At 47.9% G+C, this 18,471-nt stretch overlaps 1 protein-coding gene across 1 annotated transcript; it reads left to right on the top strand.

The window, feature by feature from the left end:
* The first annotated feature begins 1,962 nt into the window (after window positions 1–1,962).
* Window positions 1,963–8,234, top strand: LRRN4CL (LRRN4 C-terminal like). The gene is made up of 2 exons (XM_084824827.1): window positions 1,963–2,286; window positions 5,889–8,234. Exons 1-2 carry the CDS (start codon window positions 2,280–2,282, stop codon window positions 6,752–6,754), a joined length of 873 nt encoding a protein of 290 aa, XP_084680953.1. The 5' UTR covers window positions 1,963–2,279; the 3' UTR covers window positions 6,755–8,234.
* Window positions 8,235–18,471: the final 10,237 nt, after the last annotated feature.

Below are 18,471 nucleotides of genomic sequence, written 5' to 3'. Positions count from 1 at the left end.
CTAGATGGACCCTGGGTCTGATCCAGCAGGGCTCTTCTGATGTTCCTTTACCAACATGCCTGATCACTGAAGTCATCAGAGGGCTTGTTCCTGGTGGTTCTGCGTGACTTATGGCCTGGCTGGAGTCTATCCAGAGAAGAGCCTTCAGTGTGGTGGCCCCCTTTCTGTGGAACTCCCTACCTCTGGAGGGCAGGCAGGTGCCAACACTGTGCTGTTTCCGGCGTCTCCTGAAAACACCTTTATTTCAAGAAGCCTTCCTTGACTGACCAGCCATGGTTTTTATTGGTATTGGTTTTTTATTACTTAATATGGAATTTTCATCTTTGATCTTCTTATCTTTTGTTGTTCACCACTTTAGAATTTGTCTAGATGTGGAGTAGTATATAAATGTTGTAAATAAATAAATATCTAAACTAAAAAATCAGTACAGCAAGTTTTACCCCCAAAAATTCAAGCAACGCTGTTCCAGAACAGTCATTTAGCCCAGTATGACTTGGGAACCAACAGGTACATTTTTTTTCTTATGAATCTTCCGTGTTTGGAATGATGTCATCAGTAAGTGAGAATGCAGGACTTTTACACTCCTAGTCATTTTCCTGTCAGCTGGTGTGATCTGGAGATACTTGGAACTGGGCTTCTTATGATTGCCTCACCTCTGCTGCACAACGTTGCCATTTTTCTCTGTCACATACACGCACGCGCACACATCATACACCCCTCCCTCCCTCATCCCTTTAACAGCTGTGCGAAGGGCATAAATACAACAGGGGAAGCTACTCCCAGCATGGGGATACAGTCAGGGAAAGTTTTGCCTGTTGAACATCTGCCTGTCACACAGCTGCTAAAAGCACAGGAGCCTGGCTTTGCCTGGTGGGAGATACAGCTACTGTTGTGCACCAGACAGATAAAAAGAAGTACTTTTGGGGGACTGCAACCCCCATCATATCCAGCCATGGCTGAGGTTGATGGGAATTCTAGTCCAACACATCTGGAGGGCGCCAGGTTGGAGATGGCTGAACTGTGGAATTCACTGGCATATACTGACGGCCGCCAACTTAATGGCTTTAAAAGGGGATTTGACCAATTCATGTAGGATAAGGCTATCAATGGCTACAAGCCACGAAGGCTACCTTCTAGACTGTATGCCTCTGTATGACAGTTGCTGGGGAATGTGAGGGCACCGTTACACTCACGTCCTGCTTGTGGGCTTCCCATTGCAATAGGCCTTTGGTCTGACCTGCCACCATTCTTCGTGAGGCGTTGTCCATCACTATCTTTGACCTCGGTTCTTTGTCTGTAAAACGGGTATAAGAATGCCTGCTGATTTAAAAAAAAATGTGTGAAGCACCTCTGCAGCTTCAAAAGAAGTGTGCATAATAACGGTCTTGGCTCCACTTCTGATGGAAGAAGACCCACTCCCCCCACCCCGCCCCGCCTGACTGACTGTCTGGTGATTCTGCAGTGAGTGGCGGAGAACTTGAGTGAGTGTATATGGCTCCCAGGCAAGGCTGGGCTGGTACCAGGAAAACTGTCTGTCTGGGATGAGTATCCTCTATCTTGTCGCCCATCCAGGAATACTCCTTTGCTCTTGGCCTTATGACCAGGTCCCCACCCTCTCTCTGTCAGCTTCCCCCCCCCCAATTCTGGGTTAATCCCTCTCTTCCAGGGAGAGGGGATTTTTTATGTTTCAGCTGAGCGGATCTATGCCCAGGAGTTTGTGAACAGCCCCTTATAAGGCACTGTTTGTTTTCTTTGTTGACACCTGCAACGGAGGGGGGCTGTGGGTGGATGTCTAAGGCAAGCAAGCGGGGCGTTTTCCCAACCCCTGGCTGCGTTTTGCTCCGTTCCCACTGGCTGGGCCCAGCTGTAAAGGAGGGAAGGAGGAAGAGGTTGTGGAGGGGGGGAAAGAGGATGAGGTCATCCTGTGAGTAGGGTATAAAAGTCTTCTCTGCAGCCACACAAGAGGCAACTGTGTTCCTGCTCCTGAAACAGGCAAGTGTGAGGCAAACCTGTTTCCTTGGCCACAAATCCCACGGTCTCATTGCTTGGAAAACCAAACGGCTGCAGGCAGCTCCTGTCTTCCCTCCACAAGCTTTTGGGGGTCCCTGTACATTGAGCCCTGTGATTCCAGAAGAAAAGACCATCTCTCCTCCATCAACAGATCGGCTACCTTGGCTACTGGTTGTGGCACTGTCTGAATACCGTGGTTGTCTCGGACACCCTCTGCCAACACCTCTGTTGCCAAGCCTCTGAAAGCCAACTTCCCCATCCACCTGAGGATGCCAGGTGAGTGAAGACCCTCAAACTGAAGCATTGGTCCTCCACTTGCCATTACAGTCCGTTCACGCTGGGTTAATGCCACTTCTTTTTGAGCCTGGTTCGAGCCTCGCCTCTCCGGCTGCTGACAGCACGGCTACACGTCAGATTCTTCATGTTGCCTCTCCACCCATCCCCCAAAAGTTCACCATATATGTATGTTAAGTCTGATGGCTGAGGGATTTTGAAAACAGGCAGAGAAGGATTTTTTATTTTGTTGCATTGATATTCCACTTTCTTCCAAGGAGCCCAAGGTGGTTTACAGGATCCTCCTCTCCATTTGTATCCTCACAACAACCCTGTGAGGCAGGTCAGGCAGAGGGTCAGTGACTGGCCCAAAGTCTCCCAGTGAGCTTCATGGCCGAGAGGAGATTTTAACTGGGGTCTTCCAAGACCCAGTCCAACACTCTAACCGCAACACCACACTGGCTCTGGATGGAAAGGGTTGTAGCGTGCCGCCTCGTGGCGTCCATCTGTGTTTTGCTTTCTTATGCGTGTCTTATCTTTCTTTTGGGCAGCTAGTTTTCTCTGGGGATGGGGAGGAGCAGGCAAAATTAGGAATTAGCGGCTGGAGAGATAAGACTGTTCCAGAGGGAAGCTGTATTAGTCCGAGTTGGACTGTTGGTCCATCTTGACTGTTGGTCCGTCTTGTTTACTCCGACAGGCAGAGAAAGGTCTCTCCCAATCACCTGATCCTTTTTTAACTGGAGATGCCGGGCATTGAACCTGGGGCCTTCTGTGTGCCAAACACGTCCTCTGCTGTTAAGCTGGGGTCCCTTCCTATAAGGAACAGCAGCATCTTCCCATGTGCCTCCCGCAGCAGGACTAGAACCCTCCACCTTCTGCTCACATACAGCAAGCCAGGCAGCCGGGGACAGGCAGGTCACTCCGTCTGTTGAAGCAAACATAAAGGAGTCTTGTGGCACCAGAGATTGGGTCTACACATGCAGCAGCATGCAGTAAAATGCTGAATTGAGGGGAGCAGACTACACTACTTTTAGACTGCAAATATGGGGGGGGGGGAGATTACCCTGCAAGTAAAGAAATAGCACATCTGGGAGAAAGGTTATTGCTCAGCCTGCTTGTTTTCTACCTACAAGGTGTTGTTGTTGTTTAACATAACGGGACATTCATAAATGAGATTCCATAGCTGCATGCTGAAGTGGTACAGTCCTTTTATAAATGTGATTCCATACCTACAACAGCATAGTGCTTTTATAAATGTGATTCCATTCATGCCTGCAGCCTGAAGTGGTACAGTCCTTTTATAAATGTGATTCCATGCCTACAGCGGTACAGTCCTTTTACAAATGTGGTTCCACACCTGAAGTGGTACAGTCCTTTTATAAATGTGATGCTGCAGCTGCAGTCTGAAGTGGTACAATTCTCTCATAAATGTGATGCCACAGGTGCAGGCTAAAGTGGTACAGTCCTTTTGGCATCACCTCATTCCACTGCATGTAGCAGCCAGACCTGAAAGACAAACAGGTTTAGTCTGTGTGGACTAGACAGAGCCTGCTTCCTCAGATACATGACTACCAGCTGGGGAAAAAATCATTTCATGATCCTCCTCCAGCTCTCTTTGTTTGTCTACACTGGTGGACATGCCTAGGGAAGAATCTGGCAGGCCATATGGGGACCCTCTGCAGGCCATATTTGGCCTGCATACTGGAGCTTTCCCATCCCTTGTCTACAGGAAAGACTTCAATTAAAAGCCTGGCTATTTTTTGCACCAGGAGTATATAATGTGTAGTCAGGCTGTTCAGTGTCCTTGGGCTATCTTCTAGTTCTCTGTCCCATCCCTGCCCACATCCGTAATATGAAAATGATAAGAAGGACTTGCCTTACAGGGCTGTTGTAAGAACTGACTAAGAGAGGCGCTATAATGCCTTGAAATGTGCAGTGCAAATACTAGCGCATAAGAGGAGACCTGCTGGATCAGACCAAAGGTCCATCTAGCCCTATATCCTGTTTCCTGCAGTGGCCAGCTGGGTGCCCCCAGGTTGCCCTCTAGCAGGCTGTGAAAGTAGAGCCAACGGCCTTCTGCTGCTGTCCTCACCCCCCCCCCCGCCTCCCCAAAACTGGTGTACTGCTTCTGAATCTGGAGCTGGCATAGCTCTGTCATGGAGCCTGCACCGCTCTGCCACAATTCAAATGAAGTCTAAAACCCATGGTAGCGTGATGCCCTTATGAAGACCAGCTTAAAAGTCGCAAAGCTGCCAGTGAGCAAGCGTTTGGATTAACCAGAGCTGTTCTTCAGGCTATCTGGGTTTTGGTTGGTTGGTTGGTTTTATAACTGATCTGTTATCATAACGTTTCAACAAAACAAAAAAGAGCAAAAGGGAAAAAAAATGTAGCTACATAGTTAAGCAAGAAGAAGGAGAAGTAAGAACGAAAGAAAAAGAAAGGAAGAGGGAGGGGAGAAATACATTGCTAGGGGTCTTCTCCTATGTTGCTCCCAATTCTGGAATGCACTGGAGTTGTGAGGGGTCCCCACCCTCTGCATTAAGGAAGGGGTGGAGACACATCTTTTTAATTTGCCTTTTTAAATTGCTTTTATTATGTTTGCTTATGATTCTTATCTGAATTCTTGTAATTCTTGGCTGGTTGCAGAAAGGCAGTGGTATATGCATTAAATAAACAGACAAATATACATGGTAAAAGCAGCCCAGGTCTGCAGTTTGTAATGGGATGACAGAGTGAAGGAGTTGTTATGTAAGAGCAAGGTTTAAGTCTGTGATCCTTGTCCTCTTCCTCGGTTTGTGAGTGTCTCTGTCCCCATCTGTACGAAAGTGATGGGGGAATGGAACCTCCATTTCCAGGAGTAGCAATAACTCTCAGCTGGGAACATACCAGCTAAGGCAATTTCTTTCCAGGTCCACTTTGAATTACAGCATGGGGAGGTGGGGGGGGGGGTGGACTAGCTGTCTTTGCTACTGTTTTTAGATGGCTACAGGTTGGCCTGTAATGTTGCTAAAAGGACGGGAGGGAATCAAACAGTGGGCCCTCCCCTATAAGTTGAGCAGATGCATCCCTCTGTCCTCTGTTGGAGGCAGAACACTAGACTATATGGATCTTTTGGTCTGAGCCAGCAGGCTCTTATAATATTCTTATGCCTCTTTGACACCTTGATGGAAGCGTTTTAATACCACCTTCTCCAACCTGGTGCCCTCCAGATGTTTTGGGCTGCAGCTTGCAGCATTCCTGGTCAGTGATGGGTGGGGCAAAAGAGGCAGGGCCAAAAAATACCAGCGTATTTTTGCTTAAAGCTCTCACTGGCAGTAACTAAGTCGTAGGATGGGGAAACTGTCAGAACAGGGAAACACTAGTGCCAAAGCCAGGAACCTACTCAATGATCAATGGTCGGGAGAAAGGGGAAGGGGGCGGGGCCATCTGGGGAACCCGGGAGGTTCAGATTTGGCCCCCGAGGAGGGATGGACTTGGCCCGCAGGCCTGAAGTTCTGCAACCCTGCTCTAAGGTGCTGTATAAACCAGTGTTATGGTATAATATATAATACATCTCAAATGCTGATTTCCCCCAAACTGTGTTCTCTCCACCCCTCTCTTAACAGGACCCATGCAAATCCCAGCACTTTTCCTGGTGGCAGCCTGGATCTTGAGGCTCTGCCCCCTGGGGTCGCCAACCAGCATGGGGCACCCTTTGCCTGTCCCCCTCAAAGAGAACCGCCTCTTCCCTCATCCCTCGGGGAGCCGCACCCCGGCGGTGCACAAAGAGAGGACGTCCCCGCCCGCCATGGCCCAGTCTTCCCAGGACTACTCAGATGACTATGATTACGACAGCACCGTGAAGCCCCATACGCCCGGCCCCCCACGGCCCCTGCCTCGCCCTTGCAACTACGACCACTGCCAACACCTTCAGGTGCCGTGTGCGGAGCTGAGCTGGGCCAGTGGGTGCTCATGCCCCGGGATCACTGGCCCGCATGTGGCCCCCGAACCACCCCGCCTGCAGGCAGTCCATGTGAGCGAAACCGGAGCCAGCTTGCACTGGTGTGCGCCCTCTTCCACAGTGCAAGAATACCGGTTGCAGTACCGTCCGGTCGACGGGGACTTCGTTTCCGGCCCGGCCCTTAACAGCACCTTCCGTTTGACGGCGGTTTCGGGGTTGGCACCCGATCAGGAATACCTGTTCTGTATCGTCGCCTCCAACCAGGCCGGGTCCAGCCGCACAGACGACGGTGACCAGGGGCATGGGCCATGTCAGATTGTCCGAACCCCGGCCTGGCAGATGCCCTACGCTTACATCGCGGCAGGACTGGCATCTGCTGTTGTCCTGGTAGTCATCTCTGCCTTGGCGTGGCATTTCTGCTGCCGCAAGAAGAAACGTCTCCCCCACGGGTCCCTGGATAACATCCTGGAGGGTGAACCGGGCCTGGGCGGGGCGGCCAACAGCTCATTCCGGAGCGAGGAGCAGCTGTAAGGGGGTTGCCCTGGCAGGCCTCTCCACGGGTCTGAAGCGCTCATGGTCTTGTCCAGTGCCTGGTCGGACTCTCAAGAAAAGAGCCGTCGTGCAGAGCTGGAGGAGGATGGCTAGGTCCTGTGGCTGTTGCCGTCCGCCACAGAGATGCCATTCTATTCCGTTGTGCTTAGCAGCTGTGAGTGAAAGGAGCCCTGCCACGTGTGGGACTTCACCTGGACCCATCGCTTTTCACTAAGTAGATGGTAGCCCAGGGCCAGAAGGAAGGGGCAGCAATTCTGTGCAATCGATGCTGGAGAATTTGGGTACAGTATTGGCTCCAGATGTATTGGGGGGGCTTGGGCAAGATACCCTCCATAGGCCCCCTCCCTCAGTGAACCTACCCTCTCACTGCCATCATCACCAGCTGCTCCTTCTCCTCCTCCCCTTCCCATCATTGCTACCACTTGCTTGCTTGCCACACAGACAGCCCGGGATCAAATCAGCCGTGGCATCTCCTGCTCCTCCTTCTCGCCACCTCCATCATCTGGGCTGGAGCAAGAGGCCGGGGAACAAGCAGGCTGCGATGGGGAAGAGGAGGAGCAACTCCAGGGGGCTCTTTCCAGTGGGCCTCTGCTGGGGTGTGGGCCCTTAGCAGGTGCCCAACTAGGCCTACCCTTGACACCATCCTTGTCTGGGTATATACACCTCATGAACTTTGGTCTTGTGGGGGTGGCCAGGTGGTGCCCCCCTCCCTCACTTGGGAAGAGGTCTGCAATAAACCTGTGCCATCGCTACCACTCTTTCCTCCACAAGCGCCCAGTCTAATCAGCGCAGACTGCTGCAGCCCGCTCAAGAAAACCTGAATGTATTTCCGCTTCTGCCGAATTGTCATTTCCGTTTTTTTTTTTTTAATGGATCTATTCTGGATGAAGAGGCAACTGTCTCGCATTTCTTCTTTTAAAAAAGAAAGAAAGACAGACAGACAGAAAGAGATGGCTGCTTTTGGTTGGAATGTAAAGAGTCATTTAAGATGTGATGATGTGCAAATTATGTATATTTATGTATTTATTATTATTTTTTTTATTTGAGTTTAAAAATAATAATAAAACAGAGGTACTAAAGAGGCAGGGCTGGAGAAGAAACCCAGAGAGAACTGCCGGAGGGCTAGCCGTGTTCATCTGATGCAGCAAAAACACGGCAAAGGGTCTTGTGGCTCAGGGCCCCGGTCTGAGACCCCAGAAGGCTTCTTACCAGTTCTCTGCAGTGAATGATGTTGGACATCTTCTGATGGGGTCATTCCACTTCACCTCCCAGCCTCCATTAGCTCATTTTCTGTCTCTGATGTTGGCCTTAGCAAGAATCTTGAAAGATGCACCTAATGGTATAGAACCGGCGATATTTCTGGGCAAATCACCATCTTCCATCCAGAGGTGTGGGTGTCCCATTGATGTTAATTTCTTGACGCTGGAGAAATTGGAGGAGAATAAAACACTAAACTGTCATTGCATGGTGTGGCTTCATTATTTATTTATTTTCATTCCTACTAAATCTCAGGTATGAGATTGTATGGGAATCCGAGTTATGGGAATGTGGCAGACTCTTTTCTGACCCCCATGTGTCAGCGCTCCAGGGCTGTACTGAAATTTCCATTAGCAGCTGTCCTTGGCAGCTTTAACATGCTGTTGAGCAGTGGCTGGGAAAACTCAATGTTTTCCAGATGTGTGCGTTGGAGGAAAGGATGGGGACATCTGGAATGGGAGTGCCCAGCTCTCAGCCTCGCTGGGACAACATGTGCCCATAGGTCTTGGGAAATATGGGGGTGAAGAGGTGGGAGCTTTTTATTTCTTGCCTGTCTATCCCAAAAGCAGATGTGAAACAAAGGGTCCCAGCTTGAGTCCCGTTCTCCTTCTCTCTTGCATTCTGGATCACAAGAGTTGCATAATAGCAATTCAGCACTTTTAGAATGTTCATCTTGCATCAATTTTCTCAGTAATATAGACAACCCTGTAAGGTAGGCCAGCGTTAAACCCACGTTACAGATGGTGGGAGGCTGAGTGAATAGCAACTTGCCTAGAGCAACCTAGTAAAGAAGTGAAATTGGAACCAGAGGCTTCCCCGTTGGCCCTCTTAGGTTGAAAAACCACACTTGCATTTTAAAGTGCGATGCTCATTATTGCTCAGATCTTTTCCCTTTGGCGGACATGCGTTACTGTCATTCAGAAGTTACTCTATTGCTGCTTTAATTTGTTATTATTTTATTGAGCGCTTAAAAGTGGTTGATGCTGTTCAAAAATTAGAACTAACACTTCCATCCATCCATCCATCCATCCATTTATTTATTTATTTAGTTTCATTTCTATACCATCCAATAGCTAAAGCCGTCTGGACAGTTGACAAAAGAAGACTTAAAACCATAAAATACAATAGCATAATAAAAAGATAATATATAAACATTAAATGGTTTTCGACAGAATAAAACCAGAGTAAAAAACCAAATTAAAAGCCAACATAAGTGCAAGAATCTTAACTTATACTCACACACATTCTTTTTTTAAACTGAGGGTGCAATCCCATGCACTTTTAGACAGAAAAAAAGTCCTACAACTCCCAGCATTCCTCAGCCAGCCGGGTCTTCACCTGGTGCTGAAAATGTGACAACATGAGCAGGGACCACCTCACCTCATTAGGTGGGGGCACCCAGAGGGCTTCTGAGGATGGCCTTAAGGTCCTGGCAGGTATATACAGGAGGATACAATCCTTCAGGTAGCCAGGAAAAGATAGGCTGTAGAGTTCAGTGGTGGCGGGCAAGAAAGACACAGAGGGACCAGGTGCAGCCTAGTCCTGTAAGGAAAGGTAGAAGGAGTTAGGTTTGTTAGCCTGGGGAAGAGATGGTTAAGAGGCAATATGATAACAATCTTCAAGTATTTAAAGGGCTGGGCATAGAAGCTGCTACAAATTTCTTCTCTGTTGTTCCAGAGGATAGGACCTGAGCCAATAGGTTCACATTACAGTAAAGGGGATTTCCACTAAACATTAGGACAGACTTCTCCCCTCTGGGAATTATTCAACAGTAAGTAGAACAGGCTATCTCCGAAGGTGGTGGACTCTCCTTTGTTCAAGGTTTTCAAGCAGAGGCTGGTTGGTCCACCTCTCAGGGTGGTTGCTTCACTGTCTGACTCCTACAGGCCTTTAAGAAGCCAATCTGCATCCTCTCTGTCTTATCATACCGCATCCCCTTAAATTATTGTGCGGTAAGACATTCCTGGACTTGTTTTCCTTGGATGTGGCCCAGGCAGGACCTAGAAGACCAGCATGCAATCGCAGCAGGGCTGGCTCAAAACACTTTGTCGCCTGAGGAGAAGGATAAAAAGGCACAGACGCACACACATCATTCTGCTCACAGAGGGTGACTGGAGGGATAGTTGAATTTTACTTCAGCACTGGTGTTAGGACAGCGTTCACCACCACACCAGTAAGGGGTGCAACGCAGGCTGCATAGCCTCCATAGTTCCATCCTCCATTACCTTGCTGCCACACCCCCAGCATCTGCCGCCTGTCAGGGTGGAAACTGAGCCCATAGAACCCCAGAGCAGTTCTGATTCTGAGGAGGAACAGCAATCCGTGGGAGAGGAGCGCTCTCATCTCTCACAGGCACAGAGATTCCTCCTGCCAGCATTCCTGGGATAGATAGTGACCCTGGCGGCGAGAGAGTGCTGGAGGGGGGCTTGCTGGACGCTCAACGCCGATGCAGGGAGCGACGACAATTAGCGGGTGCGGAAAGGAGGCGTAGCGCTTGTTTGGCGTGCAAGCAACGGTTGTGTCCCGAAGACCCAAGGGAAAGAGGGAGGATCTCTTCCTAGCCCATAAGTTCAGGGTCTTCCCGTGATTCTCCTTCAAATGGGGACCATTTAGACCAGATAGCAGAAAAGATAGCAGAGAGACCAGGCTACTCTGCTATCTTTTCCCCAGTGCTGTTCCTTGCTTAGTCGCTGGTGATTAGCATCTGAAAGAGTCATTAAGTTGTAAAAGGATTAAAGCCTTGAAAAGAATCCTTTTGTCTGTGTCTTGAGTTAGCTATTGAAGTAGACTGAAAGAGACAGCTAGGGCGCTCTTGACACCGCCTGAGGTAGTCACCTCAAGTTGCCTAATGGGAGAGTCGGCCTTGAATCACAGAGGGACCAGTGGTGGCTGGTGTCCACTGGGGCTGGTGGGGCGGAAGGCAGGGCACTTGCTCAATATTCCACTGAGATTGCTGGAGGAGGACAGAAGTAGGTTGTGTGTGGAACTTCGCAGCTGCATGCTATGCATTGGAGCAGATGTGCCTGGTTATGAGGGGATTGCTCTGCCTCAAGTGGGTTGGTGGGTCACTGCCCCATTTGCCCCCAATACACAGCCACCTCTGAGAGGGATACCCACCTCACTGTTCATTTCCTTCACTGTTCCCCACTGCCACCCTCTGCGCCGGTAAAACTGGCAAGGTTTGGGGGAAAGCATTGTTAGTTTCCCCCTACATGGATCACTGCCTTGTTGTGGCGAAGGGGCTCGCATAACTCAGTGAAGCCATAAGCTATGCCATGCAGGGCCACCCAAGATGGACAGGTCATGGTGGAGAGTTCTGACAAAATGTGGTCCACTGGAGAAGGAAATGGCAACCCACTCCAGTATTCTTGCCAAGAAAACCCCATGGAACGTATCACAAGGCTAAAAGAGATGACGCCGGAAGATGAGCCCCTCAGGTCGGAAGGTGTCCAATATGCTACTGGGGAAGAGCAGAGGGTATTTCCAAGTAGCGCCAGAAAGAGTGAAGCGGCTGGGCCAAAGCTGAAAGGACACTCAGCTGTGGATGCGTCTGGTGGTGAAAAGAAAGCCCGATGCTGTAAAGAACAATATTGTTTAGGAACCTGGAATGTCAGATCAATGAATCAAGGTAAGCTGGAGGTGGTCAAACATGAGATGGCAAGATTGAACATCGACATCTTGAGAACCAGTGAACTAAAATGGACAGGCATGGGCGAATGTAATTCAGGTGACCATCATATCTACTACTGTGGGCAAGAATCCCTTAGAAGAAATGGAGTAGCACTCATAGTCAACAAAAGGGTGGGAAAAGCAGTCCTGGGGTACAATCTCAAAAACAACAGAATTATCTCATTACGAATCCAAGGCAAACCATTCAACATCACAATAATTCAAGTCTATGCCCCAACCACTGAGGCCGAAGAAGCTGAGGTTGATCGGTTCTATGAAGACCTACAACTTCTAGAACTAACACCAAAAAAAGATGTCCTTTTCATCATAGGGGATTGGAATGCTAAAGTAGGAAGTCAAGAAATCACCGGGATAACAGGCAAGCATGGCCTTGGTGTACAAAATGAAGCAGGACAAAGGCTAATAGACTTTTGCCAAGAGAACACACTGATCATAGCAAACACTCTTTTCCAACAGCACGAGAGGTGACTCTACACATGGACATCACCAGATGGTCAATATCGAAATCAGATTGATTATGTCCTTTGCAGACAAAGATGGAGAAGCTCTATACAGTCAGGAAAAACAAGACCTGGAGCTGACTATGGCTCAGATCATGAGCTTCTTATTGCAAAATTTTGGCTTAAATTGAAGAACGTAGGGAAAACCACTAAACCATTCAGGTATGACCTAAATCATATCCCTGATGAATATACAGTGGAGGTGAGGAATAGATTTCAGGGATTAGACCTGATAGACAGAGTGCCTGAGGAACTATGGACGGAGGTCCGTAACACTGTTCAGGAGGCAGCAATTAAATCCATCCCAAAGAAAAAGAAATTCAAGAAAGCAAAGTGGCTGTCTGATGAGGCTTTACAAGTAGCTGAGGAAAGAAGGGAAGCGAAAAGCAAGGGAGAAAGGGGAAGATATATCCAACTGAATGCAGAGTTCCAGAGAATAGCAAGGAGAGACAAGAAGGCCTTCTGAAATGAACCATGCAAAGAAATCAAGGAAAACAATAGAATGGGAAAGACTAGAGATCTTTTCAAGAAAATCGGAGATATCAAGGGAACGTTTTGTGCATAATAAAGGACAAAGAAGGCAGGGACCTAACAGAAGCAGTTGAGATTAAGAAGAGATGGAAAGAATACACAGAAGAACTATACAGGAAACATCTTAATGTCCCTGATAGCCATGATAGTGCGGTCACTGAATTTGAGCCCGACATCCTAGAGAGTGAAGTCAAGTCGGCCTTAGGAAGCATTACTAACAACAAAGCTAGCGGAGATGACAGTATTCCAGCTGAGCTATTTAAACTCCTAAAAGATTATGCTGTTAAAGTGCTGCACTCAATATGCCAACAAATTTGGAACACTCAGCAGTGGCCACAAGACTGGAAAAGGTCAGTTTACATTCCAATTCCAAAGAAAGGCAATGCCAAAGAGTGTTCAAACTACTGCACAATTGCGCTCATTTCACATGCCAGCAAGGTGATGCTCAAAATCCTACAAGCTAGGCTTCAGCAGTATGCGAACCGAGAACTACCGGAAGTACAAGCTGGGTTTCGAAGAGGCAGAGGAACTAGAGATCAAATCGCCAACATTCGCTGGATCATGGAGAAAGCAAGAGAATTCTAGAAAAACGTCTATTTCTGCTTCATTGACTACGCTAAAGCCTTTGATTGTGTGGATCACAACAAACTCTGGCAAATTCTTAAAGAGATGGGAGTACCAGACCACCTTATTTGTCTCCTGAGAAACCTGTATGAGGGTCAAGAAGCAACAGTAAGAACCGGACATGGAACAACCGATTGGTTCAAAATTGGGAAAGGAGTACGACAAGGCTGTATATTGTCACCCTGCTTATTTAACTTATATGCAGAGTACATCATGAGAAACGCCGGGTTGGATGAATCACAGGTCGGAATTAAGATTGCTGGGAGAATTATCAACAACCTTTGATACTCGGACGATACCACCCTAATGGCAGAAAGCGAAGAAGATCTAAAGAGCCTCTTGTTGAGGGTGAAAGAGGAGAGTGCAAAAGCTGGTTTGAAACTCAACTTTAAAAAAACTAAGATCATGGCATCTGGCCCCATCACTTCCTGGCATATAGAAGGGGAAGAAATGGAAGCAGTGACAGATTTTATTTCTTGGTCTCCAAGTTCACCGCAGACGGTGACTGTAGCCATGAAATTAAAAGATGCTTGCTCCTTGGGAGGAAAGCTATGGCAAACCTCGACAGCATAGTAAGAAGCAGAGACATCACCTTGCCGACAAAGGTCCGTCTAATCAAAGCTATGGTTTTCCCAGTAGCAACGTATGGCTGTGAAAGCTGGACTATAAGGAAGGCTGAGCGCCGAAGAATCAATGCATTCGAACTGTGGTGCTGGAGAAGACTCTTACAAGTCCCCTGGACTGCAAGGAGGTCAAATCAGTCCATCCTAAAGGAAATCAACCCTGACTGCTCATTGGAAGGACAGATGCTGAAGCTCAAATATTTTGGCCACCTAATGCGAAGAGAAAACTCTCTGGAAAAGACCCTGATGCTGGGAAAGACTGAAGGCAAAAGGAGAAGGGGACGGTAGAGGATGAGATGGCTAGATAGCATCACCGATACAATGAATATGAACTTGAGCACGCTCCGGGAGAGAGCGCAGGACAGGAAGGCCTGGCGTGCTATGGTCCATGGGGTCACGAAGAGTCGGACACGACTTAACGACTGAACAACAACAAAATTGTTAGTTTCATTGGAGGGCAGATAAGAGGAAAGGCAAAGGGAATCTAGGTTGGGTGAAACTCACCTGGTTTTCCAATCACAGCAGAGGTTAAAATGTGTGTGTGGGGAGGATCATTCCTAAATGTCTACAGAAGGGTGGATGGAAAACTAAAAACATGTTTGATAGAACAGGCAATGTAAAGAAAACAAGCCAAAGAAAGAAAACACTGAACAGCACCACCAATCCAGGGAAATTGGAATGTGGTTGAAAATTGATCTTCCTATATAAACATCTATACAGTTTTAAGATTTACAGAAGCAGATTAAAAGTTTCTGTCTTTCATGCATGCAACCCAAAACACGAGAGGGGCTTTGGAGTCCTATAAGTGGATCTTTCTTTCTTTCTTTCTTTCTTTCTTTCTTTCTTTCTTACATTTATATCCTGCCTTTCCTCCAAGCAGCCCAAGGTGGGTTACATGATCCTCCTCCTCTGCATTTTATCTTCACAACAATCCTGTGAGGTTGGTTAGTCTGAGTCAGTGACTGGCCCAAAGTCACCCAGTGAACTTCATGTCTAAGTGGGGATTAGAACTTGGGTCTCCTGAGTCTCAGTCCAATACTCTAACCACTACACTACGCTGGCTCTCCTGTGGTCTCGGTCTAGCCACTGCACCACACCGGCTTTTGTTGCAATTCGCAGATCGCTTCTTTTATTCCAATGTGGGTTGTTGGACTTCTGCTTTCCAACTTCTGAATCTGGCAATGTGGCATGTAGCAGAGCAAAGATGGGCAGACGTTAGGCTTGCAAGACCTACTTTGCTTTTTACTAGAACCTCAAAATCCACTGATGGGAGCCAGGTGCAAAATAGTCACTTAAATGGGGTAAGACATTTGCTAAGAATTCAGAAATTCTTAAATGGGGTAAGACATTCACTAAGAATTCAACAGGGTGCTGTTGCACTCGTCTCCTGCTTGAGGGCTTCTTGTTGACAGCCGGTCAGGCACTGTGTGAACAGAATGCTAGACCCTTGGCCTGATCCAGCACAGCCCTTCTTCTGTTCTTATGAGAAGGAGAAGATGGTTGCATGTTTTCCTCCTGCCATGTAAGGGCAGGGAGGGATTTTAAAAGATACTCTTGACATTATTTCTTACCAGTGCCACAGAGGAACATACAAACAGCCATGCTGGATCAGACGAAAGGCCTCTCTAGTCCAGCATTCTGTTCCCACAGTGGCCAACCAGATGACCCACATATAGGATGTGAGTGCAATAGCATCCTCCAGCCCATGTTTCCCAGCAACTGGTGTCCATAGGCAGACTGCCTCTGATACTGGAGGTAGCATATAGCCATCTGGACTAGTAGCCATTGATAGGCTCATCCTCCATTAGTTATTTGTCTAATCCCCTTTTAAAGCCATCCAAATTGGTGGCCCTCAATACATCTTGGGGCACCAAATTCCATAGCTTGAGTATGTACCGTGTGAAGTAGGAATTATTTCCCACTCACTCACTGGGGAACATGGCTTCTCCCATAGTAAAAGGGGGAGCATGAGATTGCTAACAGAAGCACCCAGGAAATTAGAAGAGTTTAATCCAGGGATGTTGAACCTTAGGCCTGTGGACCAAATCCGGCCCTCAAATAGCCATTCCCCCTTCCCCTGGCCCTGTCCACTTCCCCCCGAATGCTGATCATTTGGTGGTTTCCTGGCTTTTGCATGGTTTCCTCCATTCTAAAAGGTTGAATTGCCTCTCCTAAGGCTTAGTTATGGACAGGAAGAGATTTATGCTAAAATATGCTCGCATTTTGCCTGCCCCTTTTGCCTTTGGCCTCGCCTACCACTGGAATGTGGCCCCCAAGAGCTTCTCTGAAATTGAATTTGGCCCTTGGGCTGAAAGAGGTTCGACACCCCTGGTTTCATCTATTTCCTATGAAGTTTTCCTCCCCATTTAAGAAAAAAAAAATCCTGCAAAGTGTTCTGGATTTGTTAATGAAGATCAGAAAGCAAGCAAGCAAGCCGTGATTAGGTTTCGTCACATAGCTGTGCATAATGCACTTCATGCACTCCATGCACGGATTACGTCATGAGAGAGGAAGTGTATGTGTGTGTATGTGTTTTAGTAATTCCTGTTTCTGGTTGGGTAACAGGAAATGGTTAGCAGGAAAAGATGCATAAAGATTCCCCTTCAGACTGATCAGTCATGTTTGTGTGCCTGGGCACACTCAAGCTGAGCAACAGCTGGCATGGCATTGCATGGCAGCAGCGTGTACATTCTTCTGCATCCATTAAACGTGTCCCGTCACTGTCCGCAATCGCAAACCCCCCAGGTTTCTTCCTCATGTGCCTCCTCCTCCTCCTTTACCTGTGTGCTTGCAGTTCTGCAGGCAGGATTGTTCTGAGCATCTTTGCACCAGCAGTGTAGCAGTAAAATTTGAAGTGTAGGCGTTAATTGTGACAGTCCCCATAGCCGCCGCCCCTGCCAAAGAACCATGCCCCCCCCCACACACACACATACACAGCCAGGGGAGGCACAGAACACTTTTGGCAGAGATCTGAAGGTTGAACCCAGAGGGCTTTTGAAAATAGGCTGAGGTCACCCTCCGGTGCTCTATGTGGTGGTGTGTGGTATGTGTACATGCAGGGCTGGCCCTACCATTAGGCATAGCGAAGCAGTTGCTGCAGGCAGCAGATGCTGGGAAGCAGCAGCAAGGCGTTGGAGGAAAGGCCTGTGTGCCATGCAGCCTGTTCTGTGCCTCCTACATTAGCCTGCTCCTTCCAAATGCAGGAGTGGAGGCTGTCCCACCATCAGTGCTGAAGGCAGATTGATCTCCCAGCCCAGTTGGCTTTTATCAGTGGAATGGGAGGGGGCGCCATCTTATTCTTTGCCTTAGGCAGCAAAATGTCTTGGGCTGGCCCTGTGTACATCTTTTGAATGCTCCTCCATTGGGGGGAGGGGGGGCGCAGTGGTGTAGTAAAGGCAGGGCTCGCAGGGTCAAAGCCCCAGGAGACCTTTTCATTAGCAGGGATGCTGACGTTATCTGCTACTGCTACCCTGTTCCCTCTGAGTGTAGCTCCAATCCTCACAAGTAGCTGTGGGGAGACGAATTTTCCGAGCAACAATATATTGTTCCCTGTTGTAATCAGGGATGTATGAGAAATTTGTTTCAGTTCATTTATGATCAGGATCAAAAGTACACCGAAGTCTGTACATTTCCGAGCTTGTAATGTGATTTGCAGACCAAAAAGAACATGCGTACAACAGCATGTGTACATTTGGAAAAAGTTCATGAAAAAATGCATACTTTTTAAAAAATGCACACAGCTACGCTTTAATCAACAGGAGAAGAATGCATGCATGTAAAAAATGCACACAATTGATGCATACATTTTGAAAAATACACACAGAAATACACACAGATTTTCATGTGAAAAGAAACAAACAAAGCTCACAATCTGATACGGACTCGAGTTCAGATGGAATTCTGGAATTCAGAGGATTTCAGTTGTTTCACACAGCCCTAGTTGTAATGCAAAGTATGTTGGAGTGGCTTGGTTTTGAATGGGCAATTAAGACCCGTTAGCATTACAAAAGACCTGCTCTTGGTGGAGATGAAAACTGCTAGAGCTGGTTTGGTGATATGAATCAATGTAGCTGCCCGCATTTTTGGACTCTCCTTTTGGGGGCAGAGCTACGGAGACTGTCATGATGAGCGCCTGCACTTCAAAATTTACCAATACATCACTGCGTGGTGGCGGGGAGAGAGAGCCTATAGAAAAATAGCATGTCAGAGTTAAGCTAAGCCCTTTTTATGTACAGCCTGTGGCTGGAAGTGATACAACAGGAAAAAGTCTACCATTCAATTCTGCTGATGGTGCTATACACTGATCCTTGGTCAGGCTCTAAGGATATATGAGTAATTGAAAAAAAAAAACCCTCTTAGAACACATGTACTCCTTGCTCTGCCTCACGTTACATACCCATACATTCTTGATGCGGCCAGCCTTGGCTTGCTTTGTTGCACCCCCCTGGTTTCTGCCCTGCTCTGATCCAAC

Source organism: Heloderma suspectum, chromosome 17, assembly GCF_057233095.1.
Source record: "Heloderma suspectum isolate Gila_16-S chromosome 17, 16-S_ref, whole genome shotgun sequence".
Taxonomy (NCBI): domain Eukaryota; kingdom Metazoa; phylum Chordata; class Lepidosauria; order Squamata; family Helodermatidae; genus Heloderma; species Heloderma suspectum.
The sequence above is the reverse complement of the archived record's forward strand: the minus strand, read 5'-3'. Positions and strand labels throughout refer to the sequence as shown.